The sequence below is a fragment of the Puma concolor genome, chromosome E1 (assembly GCF_028749965.1).
Source record: "Puma concolor isolate L17-30 chromosome E1, mPumCon1.1.hap2, whole genome shotgun sequence".
NCBI lineage: Eukaryota > Metazoa > Chordata > Mammalia > Carnivora > Felidae > Puma > Puma concolor.
This window is the reverse complement of record NC_141680.1, coordinates 58,418,012-58,433,683: the sequence shown is the minus strand read 5'-3', so window position 1 is coordinate 58,433,683 and position 15,672 is coordinate 58,418,012. Positions and strand designations below refer to the sequence as shown.

Here is a 15,672-nt window from a genome sequence, read left to right as displayed (position 1 = left end):
AAAAGAGAACTGGCTGCTAAGGGCCCTGGGGAGACTGTTCCCGCCCCGTGTGAGAGCCCCTTGTTCCCACAGCGCATGGGGGCCCAGGACCACTCCGGCCTCCCACGTCTCCATTCCACGGTGGTTACTCAGCAACTTCGCCCACCCACGGGGTCCCCTGGGGCCTGGGGCAGCCCAGCAGCTGTCCTGGGCTGGGAGCTTTAGAACCAGGGGCCGGGCTGCTGTGCTCACCACCTCGTGGAAGGGTGCCCGTGGGAGGGACATGTCAGGTGGCCACACCTGCGGGTGCCTTCTCCTTGTGAAGGTCCGTGCCTGGGAGCAGGGAAGAGCCAACCTCCGTGCCCAGGCCTGCAGCCCCCCTGGGCCCTGGCCTGGAGGAAGGCCATGGGTGTGGCATCCGTGCCTCTGGGAGCTCAGAAAGCCCAGCACTGAAGTGTCCTATTTTGCTGTCTCTCCAGCCTCCTCCTCTGGCCAGCCCCGCCCAGGACTCCCTGGGGTTGGCTAACCCCCTACAAGGGCATGTGAAGGGAGCACCCTCTTGATGTCCTTGTGGGGGCAGGGGCCCCAGGGCCGTCTCCGCCCAGCACAGCTTGGCCCAGTCACCTTGGTGGAATGTCACCTGTGGAGTGGAGCAGGCTGAGCAGTCGGCTGCCCGCTGGGGAGATGCCTCTCTGGGAGCCCCCACCCTGTGCCCTGCCCAGCTCCGCCCTAGGTCTGTGGGTGAGAACCCCACGGACACGGGGCAGCTCCCCTCGGCCCCTGGCCCAGCGGGGTGCACAGCTGGGAGGGGGCAGGGTGGCGCTGACGCCCCCTGCTGGGGAACGCTGGACGCCGCCCCCCCCCCCCCCCCCCGCCCACCCCCCCACCCCCCCACCCCCGTCTCCCGGCCTCTGTGGGAGGGTGGGGTGGAGCCGGACCCGCCCACCGGGTCCACCTGCCTCCCGTTCGGGAGAGTTCCTCCCAGGACCCCAGCAGGCCAGAGGGAGGAAGGTACAGGTCTCAGAGGTGGTGAAACCCTGACGGGAACCTCCCCTGGCCCGCCGGCCCCCACCCCTCCCTCGCGCAGGGTGGCACTCGGTGCTCTTTGCATAATCCTGTGGCTTCGCGATCTTCACCCTGCCGCAGCCGCTCGGCAGAGGGGAAGGGCAGAACGGGCCACCATGGCGACACACCTCTCCCAGTCCCAGCGGCGCCCTCCCCTCTTACGCCAGGCCATCAAGATAAGGCGCCGCAGGGTCAGAGATCTGCAGGATCCCCTGCCCCGAACGGCTCAGGAGGTAGGAGTGACCTCAGTGAGGAGAGTGGCCAGGGTGCGGGGCTCCACCTCTCACGGGCTGGGGCCAAGGGTGTGGTCCCTTCCCTGCCTTTTGTGGCACCTGGGCAGGACCTTCTGGGTTGGCAGACTGGGGGCTGCCGCGTGTTCTCTGGGCCATCCTGGGCCTCAGGTCTTGGGGTCTGAGGCTCTCTGAGCCTGTCCCTTTCGTGAGGCCACCCACCCCATCCTCTGCTTCTCCAGCTCCAAAGTCACGAGCTGTTAGGGAGCGGCCCTGCCGTGGGCTGGGGTGCTGGGGGGGGGGTGGGTGGGAACCAGCTGAGCGGCCCCCAGGCCTGCTTGGCATGTCCCCCAGTCTCCCACCTCCACTTCTGGGCCTCACTTCCGCCGCTGGGTTGTGAGCGTGGCCGACCCGATAAGCGGTGCTGCTTCCTCTGGGGAAGGAAGGGAGGTTGGGGCCGCGGGTGCCGCGAGCTCACCCTGCTGGGGCAGCCAAGCGCCAATGGACTTCAGCCGCGGCCGGCCAGGGGACGAGGAAGGCGGTCCGGGGCCTGGACTCCCGGGAGGCCTGCTGTGGGAACAGGTGTGCGGCCGTGGTGGGTTGGAGGCCGGGGACCCCGCAGCCCTAGGCCTGGGCCTGCTCGGTGAGGAGCCGTTCCTGCTGTCTGAGCCCTGGTCCAGGCCTTGGGGACATCTGTCTTTTCACCTTGCTCCCCAGATCGAGCCTCCATCCCACCACTTCTCCCCTGAGGAGGTAAGAATCAGAGTGTTGGGGAGGCAGTGAGGTGCTGGGAGGCAGCCCCACATTCTTCAGAACACTCTCCTTGGCCACTGGCCAAGGCTGATGGCAACAGCAGGGGAGGGAGACTTCTGGGTCTTAACCCCTCCCATCCCCCACACGTTGGGGGTGCCTCGTCCCAGCTTTGGGAGTGCAGTGCTGGTGCCAGGGGTAGATGGCGGGGGGCGGGGGGGGGGGGCTCGCCTTGCAGTGGACTGACGGGGGTCCCTGAGGTGACTGTGCTGTGCCTCAGCGGGCCCTACTCTACGAGGAAGCTCTCTACACCATCCTGCACCGCCTGGGTCAGCCCGAGCCCAACCATGTGAAGGAGGCCTCAGAGCTGCTTCGATACCTGCAGGAGGTGAGCCCAGCCCCCACTCCGCCCGCCATCCTGCAGCCTGGACTAAGGCAGGAGTCCTCTTCCCCACCGGCCGTCCCGCCCTGTGCCCTGAGTCTCTTACGCTCCCATCCCACCAGGCCTTCCACATGGGGCCCGAGGAACACCAGCAGCTGCTGCAGAAGGTCCAGAAGCTTGAGGTAACCCTGGTCCAGGACCGCCCTAGGCTAGGACAGGGGCCGGGAAGCCCAGCTCCCTCCAGGAGTCAGGCTCACCCTCCTGTCCTTCCAGAAGCCAATATTTTGTCTGAAGGCAACGGTGAAACAAGCCAAGGGCATTCTGGGCAAAGACGTCAGTGGTGAGTAGAGGGTGAGGGTCCCTGAGGGCCTTCTTGCCAACATCTTCTCCCCATCAGGCTGTCCCAGAACTGGGAGGGAGCTCCCATCTCCCAGACGTCCCCTGGGGCTCACCTGGGTGCTGCTGACCCCGGGCCCTCCGAGTGTGTGGATGGGCTGGGGCTCTGCCCCTAGGGTGATGAGGGAGTCTCCCAGGGAGCCTGGCCAACACCCTGGTGGCCTCGTCCTTCCCCCCCTTCCCCAGGATTCAGTGACCCCTACTGCCTGCTGGGCATTGAGCAGGGGGTAGGCGCGCCGGGAGGCAGCCCTGGGTCCCGGCATCGGCAGAAGGCTGTGGTGAGGCACACCATCCCGGAGGAGCAGACCCACCGCACCCAGGTCATCACCCAGACCCTCAACCCTGTCTGGGAGGAGACCTTCATCCTGTACGTGGCCCGGCCCCAGCCCCTATCCCCTCAGTGAGATCAGCGGGACTTCCTGACTCAGGGGAGGTGACTTGGCCTGACCGGAGGAGGAGCCTGCTCCCTGGGCCAGAGATAGACAGGAGGCCAGACAGGACAGAGCAGTGGCCCACGTGTGCAGGCGGGGTGTGGAGGGTTGGACTGGGTTGGTCCGGGGGGTAGGCCGAAGCCTTGCCTTAGAGGACGGAGGAGCAGTTTGCTAGGAGGGGTCGGACTGGACAGTGGCGGAGTGGGGGAGGGAGCTCCCAGGGACAGGCTCTGGTTGGCTCCGGCCCTCCAAGGCCCTCAGCCGTGCCCTTTCCTCCCTGTAGGGAGTTTGAGGACATAAGCAACTCAAGCTTCCATCTGGACATGTGGTGAGGGGCGTCCCCTGCCTGGCGGGGTCAGGGAGAGAAAGGGGGCGAGTGGGGGCGGGGTAGACCCTCCTCCCGAAGGGGTCAGGGGCTCCCAGGACACCCTCCCTGCCTCCTGCTCAGACCTTTGCCCCCCTCAGGGACCTGGATACCGTGGAGTCTGTCAGACAGAAGCTCGGGGAACTCACCGATCTGCATGGGCTGCGGAGGTGAATGCCGTGGGGAGCAGGTTCCTGGGGAGGGCGTGTGGGCCCCTCTGCCCTCCCCGTGCATGCGGGTTGTCTGCTGGGCTGCAGGCCGTGTCTGGGCCCAGGATGGGGACGGATCCCAGCCTGACCCCTCAGTGTCTTGGCCCATCCCCCTCATGGACCCTGCCTGGAACAGGATCTTTAAGGAGGCCCGGAAGGACAAAGGCCAGGATGATTTTCTGGGGAACGTGGTTCTGAGGCTACAGGTGAGTGGGGTCAGGAAAGAGGCTCAGGAGAGAGACCGAACGGGGGTTCACGAGGAGTTCAGGGGAGCGGTACTGGGTCCACACCAAGCAGGGCCTGGGGTCTCCCTCCTCTTGCCTCCTCTGCCCCCAACTGTGTGAGATTCATGCCACCCATGGGCACGGGCACCCCCTGCCCGCCCTGCCCGCCAGGACCTACGCTGCCAAGAGGATCAGTGGTACCCTCTGGAGCCCTGCACCGAGACCTACCCCGACCGCGGTCAGTGCCACCTCCAGTTCCAGCTCATTCACAAGCGGGTAGGTTGGGGGCCGGGTGCAGGGACCGTCCAGGGGCCTGCCTGGGGTGGCCGGACGGGCCGCACCGGCCGCGGGGCCCTCCACTCGCCGCCGTGCTGGCCCCGTTGCAGAGAGCCACCGCGGCCAGCCGCTCCCAGCCCAGCTACACGGTGCACCTCCACCTGCTGCAGCAGCTCGTGTCCCACGAGGTCACCCAGCACCAGGTACTGCCCTCCCAGCGCCGGGTGGTACGGGGCTCGCCTGCTGGGTCCTGACGCCCCTCCACCTGTCCCCGCAGGCAGGCAGTACCTCCTGGGACGGGTCGCTGAGTCCCCAGGCTGCTACCATCCTCTTTCTCCATGCCACGCAGAAGGACCTGTCCGACTTCCATCAGTCCATGGCGTGAGTGCACGGCCCAGCCGGAGCACCCGGGAGGGTCACCTGTCCTCCTACAGGCTGGCAGCTCAAAGTCGAACCCTCGGGAGATTTCTGTTTGGCCCCACCTGTGTGTTCTAAGTTGTTTTTTTTTTTAATTTTTTTTTTCAACGTTTATTTATTTTTGGGACAGAGAGAGACAGAGCATGAACGGGGGAGGGGCAGAGAGAGAGGGAGACACAGAATCGGAAACAGGCTCCAGGCTCTGAGCCATCAGCCCAGAGCCCGATGCGGGGCTCGAACTCCCGGACCGCGAGATCGTGACCTGGCTGAAGTCGGACGCTTAACCGACTGCGCCACCCAGGCGCCCCTAAGTTGTTTTTGTTTTAAGTTTATTTACGCGGGTTCATTTACGCGAGTTGGGCGTACAGAGAGAGAGAGAGAGAGAAGCCCGAGCAAGCTCCTTGCCGTCGGCGTAGAGCCTGATGCGGGGCTCGAACTCAGATCACGACCTGAGCCGAAATCAGGAGTTGGACGCTTCTCCGGCTGAGCCGCCCAGGCGGTCTCCCTGTGTTTTCAGTTTTGAGTCAGTTGCCCACTTTTACAAATCTGGAGGTTTTCCACATGGAGTCACGTGTCCAGCGTCCCACGGACCCTAAGTGCTGTCGTTCTGCTGGGCTGTAGCTGGCCACGACGGAGCGCACGGCCTCCCCGGCCCCTCACGGCTGCCATCGGCCCATGTCACTCCCTGGCATTTGAATTCGCCACACCTGCCCCAGATCTGCAGCCCCGTCTTCCAGCACCACCACCCTTGAATCAACAGACTTGCGCGCCGGCATTACCAGATCTGTGTTGAGGGCCTGTCCCATCCCCTGTGCCCCAAGAGGTTGTGGGAACGAGGGAAGGGGCACACGCGAGTCCTCAGATGTTCCTGTGCGGGTGAGGAGTACAGAACTGGGGGCACCCCGGGCGCTGGCCAGGCCAGGAGGAATGACGGTGCCCGCTGCCCCGGGGCCACGGCTGACACTTGGCACTTGAGTAGGGGCCGGAAGGGGGCTGGGGGAGAAGGGCAGCTTGTAGGACCCTGGGCAGGTGGGTATTCCCAGGTAGGTGGACAGGGGATGTGGGTGAGGCTGGGCCTGGGAACGGACACCCACAGCGAGGGCCCAGGGTCCTGCGGGGCCCGAGCATGCAGTGCGGTGTCCCGGTCAGGACGAGGCCTGTCCCCGGGCTGCTCTTCTCTTCCGTCCTCCTTCACAGTCCCTCTTGGGCCACATTTCAGCTTGGTCATCACCTCTGTGCAGTGCCCCCTAAACTGTCTATGGGGCAGTCCCAGCTGATGTTTGGCACGTGTGCATGAAGGCTCAAGTCTCCAAATCTTTTTTTTCAAAAGAAGCAAGAAATCCTGAATTCTTATTATTTTTTTTTATATTAAATATTTTTTTTTAACGCTTATTTATTTTTGAGAAAGAGAGCACCCATGAGCAGGGGGAGGGGCAGAGAGAGAGACAGAGAATCTAAAGCCGGCTCCGCGCTGTGAGCGCAGAGCCCGACGCGGGGCTCAAACTCACAACCGTGAGATCATGACCTGAGCTGAAGTCAAGAGTCCGCCGCTTGACCGACTGAGCCAGCCAGGTGCCCCGAGATCCTGAATCTTTAAGTCACAGATATCCCAATTTGAGGAACAGATGATTCATTTACATGTTTGAAAAACAACTTGATGAGGTTGATGGGGGTCCATAGGAGGTCTCGGGGGCAGGGCACCTCGCTGTCCCTCCCCAGGGCCGGTGAGCAGCGGGAAGGACGCTGCCCCGCCTGGCGGGGCTGAGGGCTTCCTGTCCGCTGCAGGCAGTGGCTGGCCTATAGTCGTCTCTACCAGAGCCTGGAGTTCCCGAGCAGCTGCCTCCTTCACCCCATCACCAGCATCGAGTACCAGTGGATCCAGGGCCGGCTCAAGGCAGAACAGGTGGGCTGGGGTGGGATGAGGGGTGTTGGGCAGGCAGAGCTCAGGGTGCGGGAATGGCGGTCCGGGCCCCGTAAAGCAGCTCCCGACTCTGCCTGGCCCTGCAGCAAGAAGAGCTGGCTGCCTCGTTCCGCAACCTGCTGGCCTACGGCCTCTCCCTCATCAGGAGGTTCCGGTCTGTTTTCCCCCTCTCTGTCCCCGACTCCCCAGCCCGGCTGCAATCTCTTCTCAGGTCAGCGGCTACCCCTTCCCCTTCTTCAGTGAGGCCAGGAACGAGGGTGCCTGCAGGGATGCGGCAGCCTGCTGGAGATGGGAGGGGGGGGTTACAGGGGCAGCGGGCATCCTGGACCCAGCTGTCTGTCCCCACAGGGTCCTGGTACAGATGTGCAAGATGAAGGCCTTTAGGGAGCTGTGCCCCGACAGCGCCCCCCTGCCCCGCCTGGTGACCGAGGCGCTGCGGGTATGGGTACTCACCCTGGGGACGAGGAGGGCACGTGCCTGAGCCTAGTGACCCTCCCTGCTCACCCCCTCTTTGCCCGCAGACCGGCACCGTCGAATGGTTCCACCTGAAGCAGCAGCACCATCAGCCCATGGTGCAGGTGAGGGGGCTCGGGCAGGGCGGCGGGGTGGGGTGCTCGCCCCTTGCAGCCCGGCTCAGCGCACCTCTGTCCCTGCCAGGGCATGCTGCAGGCAGGCAAGGCCTTGCTGAGCCTGGTGCAGGACATCATTGGCGACCTACACCAGTGCCAGCGCACGTGGAACAAGATCTTCCAGAAGTGAGCAGGTGGCTGGGTTGGGAGGTAGTGCGGCGGGGGCTCAGAAGAGGGACCAGAAGGACCCCTGTGTGTGCCACCAGGTCACACCTGTCACCTTCCTTCCAGTGCCCTCAAGGTCAACCTCTTCTCCATGGCTTTCCTGGAGCTTCAGTGGCTGGTGAGTCTCGCCCCGCGTCTCTGGGCCGTGCCCTCTACCCTGGCTCTGGAGCCCTGTCCCCACGCCTTCCCTTCGCAGGTGGCCAAGCGGGTACAGGACCACACGGCGGCGGTGGCGGGCAGCCCCGTGTCCCCGGAGGTGGGCGAGAGTCTATTCCAGCTCTATGTCAGCCTCAAGGAGCTCTGCCAGCTGGGCCCAGTCCCCGCAGAGAGGTGGGCAGTGGCGGGTCAGCACAAAAGAGAGAGGAGGGCTGAGGAGAGGCTCCCAGGCTGAGCCCCGGCCCTCCCCAGGGATGGCGTCCTGGCCCTGGATGGCTTTCACCGCTGGTTCCAGCCCGCCGTCCCCTCCTGGCTGCAGAAGACATACAGTGTGGCCCTGGCGCGGGTGCAGCGCGCTGTGCAGATGGATGAGGTGGGGGCGGGGCCCGAGATCAGGGATGGGGTCCCAGCTTTGGGGGGTGGGGCTCGGGGCTCTGCTTGTACCTCCAGGATGTGCAGAAGCTGGTAACCGGCTCTTGAAGCCAGTTGTGCAAAACGCCGCCTCCTGATATCCTTGGTGTAAAGCGTGGCTTTCCTTCACGGACTGATCTGTGCAGCCGGGGGATCCCTGGGTGGGGAGCGTCGCTCGCACCCCTGGTAGTCCACCCCCATCCCCCACCCCGCCCCGTCCTGCATGCTTGCGGAAGGAAGGAGGGAGGGAGGGGCAGGAATCTGGCAAGGCCTGAGCCTTCCTTTCTGCACCCTCTCCCATCCCCCAGTTGGTGCCCCTGGGTGAACTGACCAAGCACAGCACATCAGCCGTGGATCTGTCCACCTGTTTCGCCCAGATCAGCCATACTGCCCGGCAGCTGGACTGGCCCGACCCAGAGGAGGCCTTCATGATCACCGTCAAGTTTGTGGAGGTGCGGCGTCTTCGTGGGTCCTTCCCCTCCTTTCTAGGACAGCCCCATTTCACTCACCCTCTTTCTCCCCAGCTCCTCCTGCCCCAGCAGCCTCCGAGGCCTGTGTCTTAAGTCCCCAAGTCACCGAGATTTCCGTGCCTCTCCACATTGACCCCCTCGTGGGCTCCCCCTGCATTGATCCTCCTCTCCCCACCCCAGGATACCTGTCGGCTGGCCCTGGTGTACTGCAGCCTCATAAAGGCCCGGGCCCGGGAGCTCTCTGCAGGCCAGAAGGACCAGGGCCAGGCGGCCAACATGGTAAGGGCCGGACCTGGGTGTCGGGGACCGGGGTGGGGGTAGGGGCTGCCAGTCCCAGCACAACTCCGGAAGCTCTGCCTCCTGCGCCCGTGCCTGCCCTCAGCTATGCGTGGTGGTGAACGACATGGAGCAGCTGCGGCTGGTGATCGGCAAGCTGCCCACCCAGCTGGCATGGGAGGCGCTGGAACAGCGGGTAGGGGCTGTGCTGGAGCAGGGGCAGCTGCAGAACACGCTGTATGCCCAGCTGCAGGGCGCGCTGGCCGGGCTGGGCCACGAGATCCGCACTGGCGTCCGCACCCTGGCCGAGCAGGTACCTTGTCTGATCCGCAGGGCCCCCCGCCCCCCCGCCCCCCACCGGACTTGGGCTGACGTCCGGCCCCTACCCCTTCCCGAACCTAAACCCAGGCTCCAAGTGGCCTCGCCCCGTCCTCCCCACACTCACGCCCTGGTCTCCCTCCTGCTTTGTGTCCCCAGCTGGAGGTGGGCATTGCCAAGCACATCCAGAAGCTCGTGAGTGTCAAGGAGTCTGTCCTGCCTGAGGATGTGAGTGGCCCTCCCTGCTCAGCTTTGCCAAAGGGGCTTAGGGTGGCAGGGAGCTGAAGTCGGTGGGATGTCAGCGATGAGTCCCCCAGACTTGGGCCAGAAATGTTCCCTCCTGGACCTCGGTTTCCTCCTTGGATGCTAAGGGGGCAGGGTTGGGTCATTCCACAGACTCTCCCAGCATCAGTGTGGGGACTGCAGTCAGGGAGAGCTTGGACTTTGCAGCCAGACAGATCTGGGCGTGCATCCTTCTCAGCTCCTGTTTGCACAAGCCAGCTGATTCGAGCATCCTCACCTGTCAGGGGGCACAGTGATGCGTACCTTTGGTTGTTTGGGAGACGCTGACTCATTAAGTCATCAACTATTGAAGCACTCACTCTGTCCCAGGCACTGATTTAGGCACTGGGATATATATCAATGAACAAAAATTACGAAAAGTCCGCCCTTCCTAGAGCTTACATTCTGGTAGGGGACGTGGAAGAGCCAAGTACATGTATGTAACTAAAACTATACGTACGTGTGTGTGTGTGCGTGCACACACATGGCATGTTAGATAATAAGTGCTAGAGAAAATGGAGATATTTTTAGACAGTGGCTGGAGAAAGCCTTCCTCAAGGGTGACAGCTGAGCCCAGACCTAAAGGAAGCCAGAGAAGGAGCCATGAGGATTTCCAGGGGAGGGAACGGCAAAGGCCAGGGCCCCGAGCCAGGACCGTGCGTACAGGAGGCCAGTGTGGCTGGAGCCGGCTGTGGGCAGGGGTCAGCTCCTGCAGGTGTCCCAAAGCAAGTGCACAAAAGCTCCCGGTCCTGTTTGCCCTTCCGAGTCAGGGCATGGGAATGGGCCAGAACCAGACGTGCTGCCCACCCCTCTCCCCAGGCCATTCTGCCCCTGATGAAGTTTCTGGAAGTGAAGCTCTGCTACATGAACACCAACTTGGTGCAGGAGAACTTCAACAGGTCTGCGGCAGCCTCCCGCCCTGCGGCGCCCCACCGCCTCCCACCAGCCCCTCTTTCCCGGCCTCAGCATCCATTCTCAGGGGAGGATGCAACCAGCCTCTGCTTCAAGGCTCACCTCCAGGGACAGGGGGCTCACTTCCTCACACACTTGCCCATTTCCCTTTAGGCTGAGCAGAAAGCTGCCTTCTCCTTTAGCCGTGGGCTGTCTGTGGGCCTTGCTGGCTCATCTCCCCTCCTAACGTTACAGGCAATGGGTATTCTCCCATGATTCAGGGGAACTTCTAGTTAGGGTGCCTTTAAAAAAATTGTTTTTAATGTTTATTTTTGAGAGAGGGAGAGAGAGAGAGAGAGAGAGAGAGAGACAGGCAGAGTGTGAGCAGGGGAGGGGCCGAGTGAGAGGGAGACATAGTATCCAAAGCAGGCTCCAGGCTCTCCACACAGAGCCTGATGTGGGGCTTGAACCCACGAATGGTGAGATCAGATCATGACCTAAGCCGAAATCGGGCACTTAACCGACTGAGCCTCCCAGGTGCCCCTAGTTAGGGTCTCTCTTCGAGCAGGGGCCTGGGCAGCATGGCTAGAAGTCAAGGGTGTGGGCCCCAGCCCACCTGAATTCAGACTCTAGCTTTGCTGTTGCTCGGTGGGCAGAGTGCACAGATTACTCAAGTTTTCCGTGCAGATGATCATAGTTCTGGCCTTTAATGAGGACCAAGTGAGTCACGTGGGGTGTCGAATGTAGCGCCTGTGCAAAGGAAGTGGTTGGCGCGCTGCAGACCGATGGCCGTGGGTCCTCCCCATGGGATCCGGGCTCTGAGGCTGCTGCCCGTGCCCCCCGCGTACCACTCCTGGTGCAGCGGCCCCCGGGAAGCCCGCCTTCTTCATTTCTCAGGCCACAACATGCCATTTGTTCAGCTGAAACAGAGTTAAATCCCCACTCCAGGGATTTCACTCACTGCTGTCTCAACAGCCATTAGAACATTGTCTGGGGCATAATAAGCACCCAAATATGTTGGCTACATTAACTACCTTTAATTAGTATGACCTTCCCTGTTCTTAATTACACAACCCAATTTTTTTTTTTTTTTTGTACTTAACTGCCTGAATCTACTTTGGCGTGTCAAAATTCAGTTCTTTCAGGGAGTTAGTAGGACTGTGGCTTGGTTGCTATTTTTTTCTCCTGACAGTTTATCCATCCTTATCCATGCTGGAATCTTCTTCATTCTGGCCACTCCTCTACTGAATCCTGATTCTGTCACTGGGGGACCAGCCTCCCCTCCCCACCTTGTTTGTTGGGGTTTGATAATCCTACTGAGCAGGCTTCTCTGCTAGGTTATGAGACACATTGGTTGGGACTGGCCCCGCCCAGCTGCCCCCCCACCCCTTGTCCTCCCTGCCCCACTCCTGCCTGTGGCTCCAGCCCTACCTGAGAAGAGGGTAGAAGTGGAGGGTGGGGGTGGGGAGGAGCTGGGGGTGGGTCTGGGTTCCTTTCTCAAGAGTGTCTCTGCTTCCTCCCCTTCCACCCTCCTATCCTGTGACTGATGTCTCTCTGCACCTCACCCCAGCCTTCTGACCCTGCTCTGGACCCACACGCTCACCGTCCTGGTGGAAGTGGCCGCCTCCCAGCGGAGCTGCCCCCTGGCCTCTAGCAGGCTGAAGATTGCACTTCAGGTAATAATAGCAGTGACCACAAATAATCCTGGTGGGAGGCTGCCTGGGGTCACCTCTGATGTCTCACCCCCTAGAATCTGGAGATCTGCTTCTACGCAGAGGGCTGTGGCCTGCCACCTGAGGCCCTGCACACAGCCACCTTCCAGGTAGGGGTCTTTTGGTGAGCTGGTTGGGTGGGGGGGACACCTGCCTTTCTGTGCTCACCTGTGTCATCACGGATGGGGCCCAGCACGAAAAGAAAATGTGAGCCCCCTTTTCAGAAATTATTGAAAATTTAAAGGCAGCCACAGCAGAGCTTTGGTGTTTTAAAGCGAGCATCAGGTTTTTTAAGCATGGTGAGGGGGTGGCTGTGCCACTGCAGGGGGAGCACGCCTGTGAAGCCCACCCTGTCTGTCCTGAGGGTGCGTTCTGCGGTCGGAGGTTCTGGAACGCCCAGTGCTTTCCATATCAAACTGACATCCCCTCTTGGCGGCAAGTTCCCCAAGGGCAGCCCTGGGCTGCGGTTGAGTGTGACAGTTCAGGTGACTTCTCAGCTGTGCCCCGTTCCCAGGCTCTGCAGAAAGACCTGGAGCTGCAGGCCGCTTCTAGCAGGGAGCTCATCCAGAAGTACTTTTGCAGCCGGATCCAGCAGCAGGTGAGGCTCTTTTCCTCCCTTGCACTCCCTGTGTCCCTGGAGCCCCGCCTCCACTCTGCCCCAGCCGACACTGCCCATGCGCCCCACCCTTATTAGGCAGAAGCGGCTTCTGAGGAGCTAGGGGCGGTCACAGTCAAAGTCTCCTACCGCGCCTCTGAACAGAAGCTGCGTGTGGAACTGCTCAGCGCCTCCAGCCTGCTGCCCCTGGACTCCAATGGTGAGTGCAGGCTGTCCACTGGCCGCTCCCGAGTCTTTGCTCAGGCCCCCTTCCCCCGCGTCTCTGGCAGTTCTCTCCCGAGCGGGAGCACTGTGTGCAGTTTCTGCAGATCGCCAGGAGGGGGCAATGCTGCCGAACAGGGCACTGCTGCGGGGGCCTGGACGAGGCAGGGAGCTGGGGTATCCTTGGCAACGTGGCCTCCCCAGGTGACCTCCTCACTTGTCAGGCTCCAGCGACCCCTTTGTCCAACTGACCTTGGAGCCCAGGCACGAGTTCCCTGAGCTGGCCCCCCGGGAGACCCAAAAGCACAAGAAGGACCTTCACCCCCTGTTTGATGAGACCTTTGAATTGTGAGTGGGTCCCTGTACCTGCCACCCTTCCCTAGCCCCGGACCTCCCTCGGGCCTGCTCCTCCCACCTGAGGCCGATTGGCTCCCCTGAGATGACCGCATTTGGGTCCCAGGGAGGGGCACCTGGCACAGGGGTTTGCTAGGACCCCGGGAGGAGGAGCAGGACTGGAGGGGAAGACCCCCACCCGTTGGGCTGAGAGGCTTTTGCTTCCAGGGAAGGTCTGGGGACAGAGGCCCTTGCTTTCAAGTATCAGCCCACAGAGGAGGAGTTAGGACATACTAGGCTGAGAACTGGCTTTGCGATCCTAACTCCCACCTGTCTGCCCTCAGCCCTGTCCTGTCCTCAAGATCTAGGGGCGAACTGTGTGCGTGGGTGGGTGCCAGTGACCGTGGGGTGGGGGAGCAGGCAGCTGAGCCCCACTTTGTCTCCCACTCAGCCTGGTGCCTGCTGAGCCGTGCCGGAAGGACGGAGCTTGCCTCCTGCTCACGGTGCTGGACCATGACACGCTGGGGGCTGATGACTTGGAAGGGGAGGCCTTTCTGCCACTACGCTCAGTGCCGGGCCTGACTGGGACGGAGGAGCCTGGCGAGGTGCCTCAGACCCGTCTGCCCCTCACCTACCCTGCGCTCAACGGTAGGCCTGAGCCCCAGGGCAGAGGCTGTGAGGCTTCGGGTGCAGGGCCAGGCCCAGCACTGGGGTGCAGGGGAAGGGCAGCCTGTAAAACCTCAGGCAGTGGCCCCCAGGGAAGCAAATGAAGTCGGGGTCAGAGAAATCCCTCCTTGGATGTGGAAGCCAGTGGAGTCTGCGTGGTGGCTCGTGCTGAGTAGATAGCTCAGTCTAATCAAGAGACCAGGGAAATTTGTTAGCCCAAGTGTGGTGGGACCCTCTAGTGGAGGAAGGTCACTAACAGGCTTACTTGGGGAGAGGGCCTGAGTGTCTCTGACCAGGGGGCACAGCCCAAGCATCCTCCAGGCTGGATAGTAAGAATAGGTCACATGTCCAAGCACTTACGAGCCACTTTTAAGCACCTGACGCATATTAACTCTCAATCCTACAACCACCCAGTGTGGCAGGTGGTATTGCTGTTTTACAGATAAGTAAACTGAGGCACAAAGAGGCCGACTCCCTAGCCTAAGGTTCTCATGCAAAAAGGCAAGAGTTGCAGCCTGAAACGCACCTCAGCCTCTTCCAATGCAGTTGGGTCCTTGTCTGTGCCAGTGCAGTTGTGCTAGGGGATAACCTCAGGCTGTCTTGTGAGCTTGGCTGGTGTGTGTCCATCACTAGTTTTCAGGATGGCTGGGGAACGGGTCAGTGCTGTGACCCCCACCACTAGCCAGGCACTGCTTACCCCCACCCCCGGCGCCGCAGGCTGACCCCCAAACGCCTCTCTTCGCAGGGGATCCTATCCTGCAGCTGCTGGAGAGCCGGAAGGGTGATCGGGAGGCCCAGGTGTTTGTGAGGCTGCGGAGGCAGCGAGCCAAGCAGGCCTCCCAGCATGCCCCAAAGCCAGGGCGGTAGCAGTGGAGGTTGGGGAGGGGGCTGGGTGCCTGCAAGATCTGGGTTCTCCCCACCAGCCTGGCCTAACAGTCCGCAAGGGCCCTGCAAGTCTGGGGAACCCCGGTGTGCGGAAGGCCCAGAGTGTGGATCCTCTCTGGTCCTCCCACCAGAGGGGCCCGGGGCCCCTGTGGTATTTATACTCCCTCCCCCTGCCTCCAGCCCTGGCCTCAGCATTCTCTACCAAATTTCAGCACCAGGGGGAGGGGGCAGCTGTCTGCATCTCTGGCCCTCGCTCTCCTGTTGGGAAGTGCTGCTCTGGCAGAGCTGTCTCCCTGCGTTTCTGGCCTTATTCCAGTCACTGGGGTGGGGGGCTAGGCTCCCTGGGGCCTGCTCTTTAGCGCTCCTTCCCTGGTTCGCTGGGGCTACCGCTGCCCTGAGAGGGAGGGTGGCTCCTCTCCTGAGGCGGCTACTGGGAACCTTCTGGCTCTGAAGAGGTGAGAACTGGCAGGCAGTGGGGCTGGCATAGAGGAACAGGAAGGACAGCCTGGCCAACTGTGTCTACTGTGGACCCCTCCCTGGGACAGTACCTGCCACTTAGAAACTTTCTTAGCAAAAATAAAAAACCAAAAACAATTCATTGTCCTCTAAGGAACTATGCTGTTGCCCTGCATCGGGGTCCAGGAGATTACAGTCAGGCCCTGCAATCCCCCTCCTCAGCCTTCAGGAGACCTTGAGCTGTCCCCCCACCTGTGGCCCACTCGGCCCCTCACTTCACATTATAGAGCAGGGAGATGTGGGAGTAACTGATGTTCAAACAAAACACTACCAGGCATATCCGTGTGTGCGGTTGCTGCCTAGCACAAGGGCCTGATGCTCCCAAGGGGAGCACCATAAGTGGGGGTCTCCCAGGAGTTCAGTTGTGTGTCTATTCAAGGGCTGAGAGGAATGGAGTTGCAGCCTGGCCTGGGGGGGGGGGGGGAACGTGGCCCCTATGCTGAGAGAGCCCAAGGCCGGGTTGTCCTATCTAGCTGTGTGACCCTCTCTGAGCCCACACAA

At 61.9% G+C, this 15,672-nt stretch overlaps 1 protein-coding gene across 6 annotated transcripts; it reads left to right on the top strand.

The window, feature by feature from the left end:
- Positions 1 to 515: 515 nt before the first annotated feature.
- UNC13D (unc-13 homolog D) lies at positions 516 to 15,249 on the top strand. 6 transcript variants are annotated; one of them, XM_086688073.1, is made up of 34 exons: positions 524 to 698; positions 828 to 996; positions 1,050 to 1,277; positions 1,992 to 2,027; positions 2,305 to 2,412; positions 2,529 to 2,588; positions 2,680 to 2,746; positions 2,989 to 3,169; positions 3,517 to 3,561; positions 3,699 to 3,767; positions 3,943 to 4,012; positions 4,202 to 4,306; positions 4,417 to 4,509; positions 4,584 to 4,687; positions 6,509 to 6,626; positions 6,731 to 6,855; positions 6,993 to 7,083; positions 7,166 to 7,222; positions 7,302 to 7,399; positions 7,505 to 7,556; positions 7,635 to 7,768; positions 7,847 to 7,967; positions 8,314 to 8,457; positions 8,656 to 8,754; positions 8,858 to 9,064; positions 9,229 to 9,297; positions 10,171 to 10,250; positions 11,813 to 11,918; positions 11,993 to 12,064; positions 12,469 to 12,552; positions 12,649 to 12,769; positions 12,996 to 13,119; positions 13,556 to 13,752; positions 14,516 to 15,249. In XM_086688073.1, exons 1-34 carry the CDS (start codon positions 613 to 615, stop codon positions 14,635 to 14,637), a joined length of 3,642 nt encoding a protein of 1,213 aa, XP_086544199.1. In that variant the 5' UTR covers positions 524 to 612; the 3' UTR covers positions 14,638 to 15,249. The 6 variants fall into 6 exon arrangements, 5 of the variants coding, with proteins under 5 accessions (XP_086544199.1, XP_086544195.1, XP_086544196.1 ...); XM_086688069.1 differs by lacking the exon at positions 828 to 996 and adding an exon at positions 1,717 to 1,856 and having other exon boundaries at positions 528 to 712; positions 1,212 to 1,277; XR_015244301.1 differs by lacking the exons at positions 828 to 996; positions 12,996 to 13,119 and adding an exon at positions 1,717 to 1,856 and having other exon boundaries at positions 516 to 712; positions 1,212 to 1,277.
- Positions 15,250 to 15,672: the final 423 nt, after the last annotated feature.

Coding starts and splice junctions, on each gene's coding strand:
- UNC13D (XM_086688073.1), top strand. CDS start 613: ATGTCACCTGTGGAGTGGAGCAGGCTGAGCAGTCGGCTGCCCGCTGGG. Junction 2,589..2,679: donor AGAAGGTCCAGAAGCTTGAG/GTAACCCTGGTC, acceptor CTGTCCTTCCAG/AAGCCAATATTTTGTCTGAA. Junction 7,084..7,165: donor TGGTGACCGAGGCGCTGCGG/GTATGGGTACTC, acceptor CTTTGCCCGCAG/ACCGGCACCGTCGAATGGTT.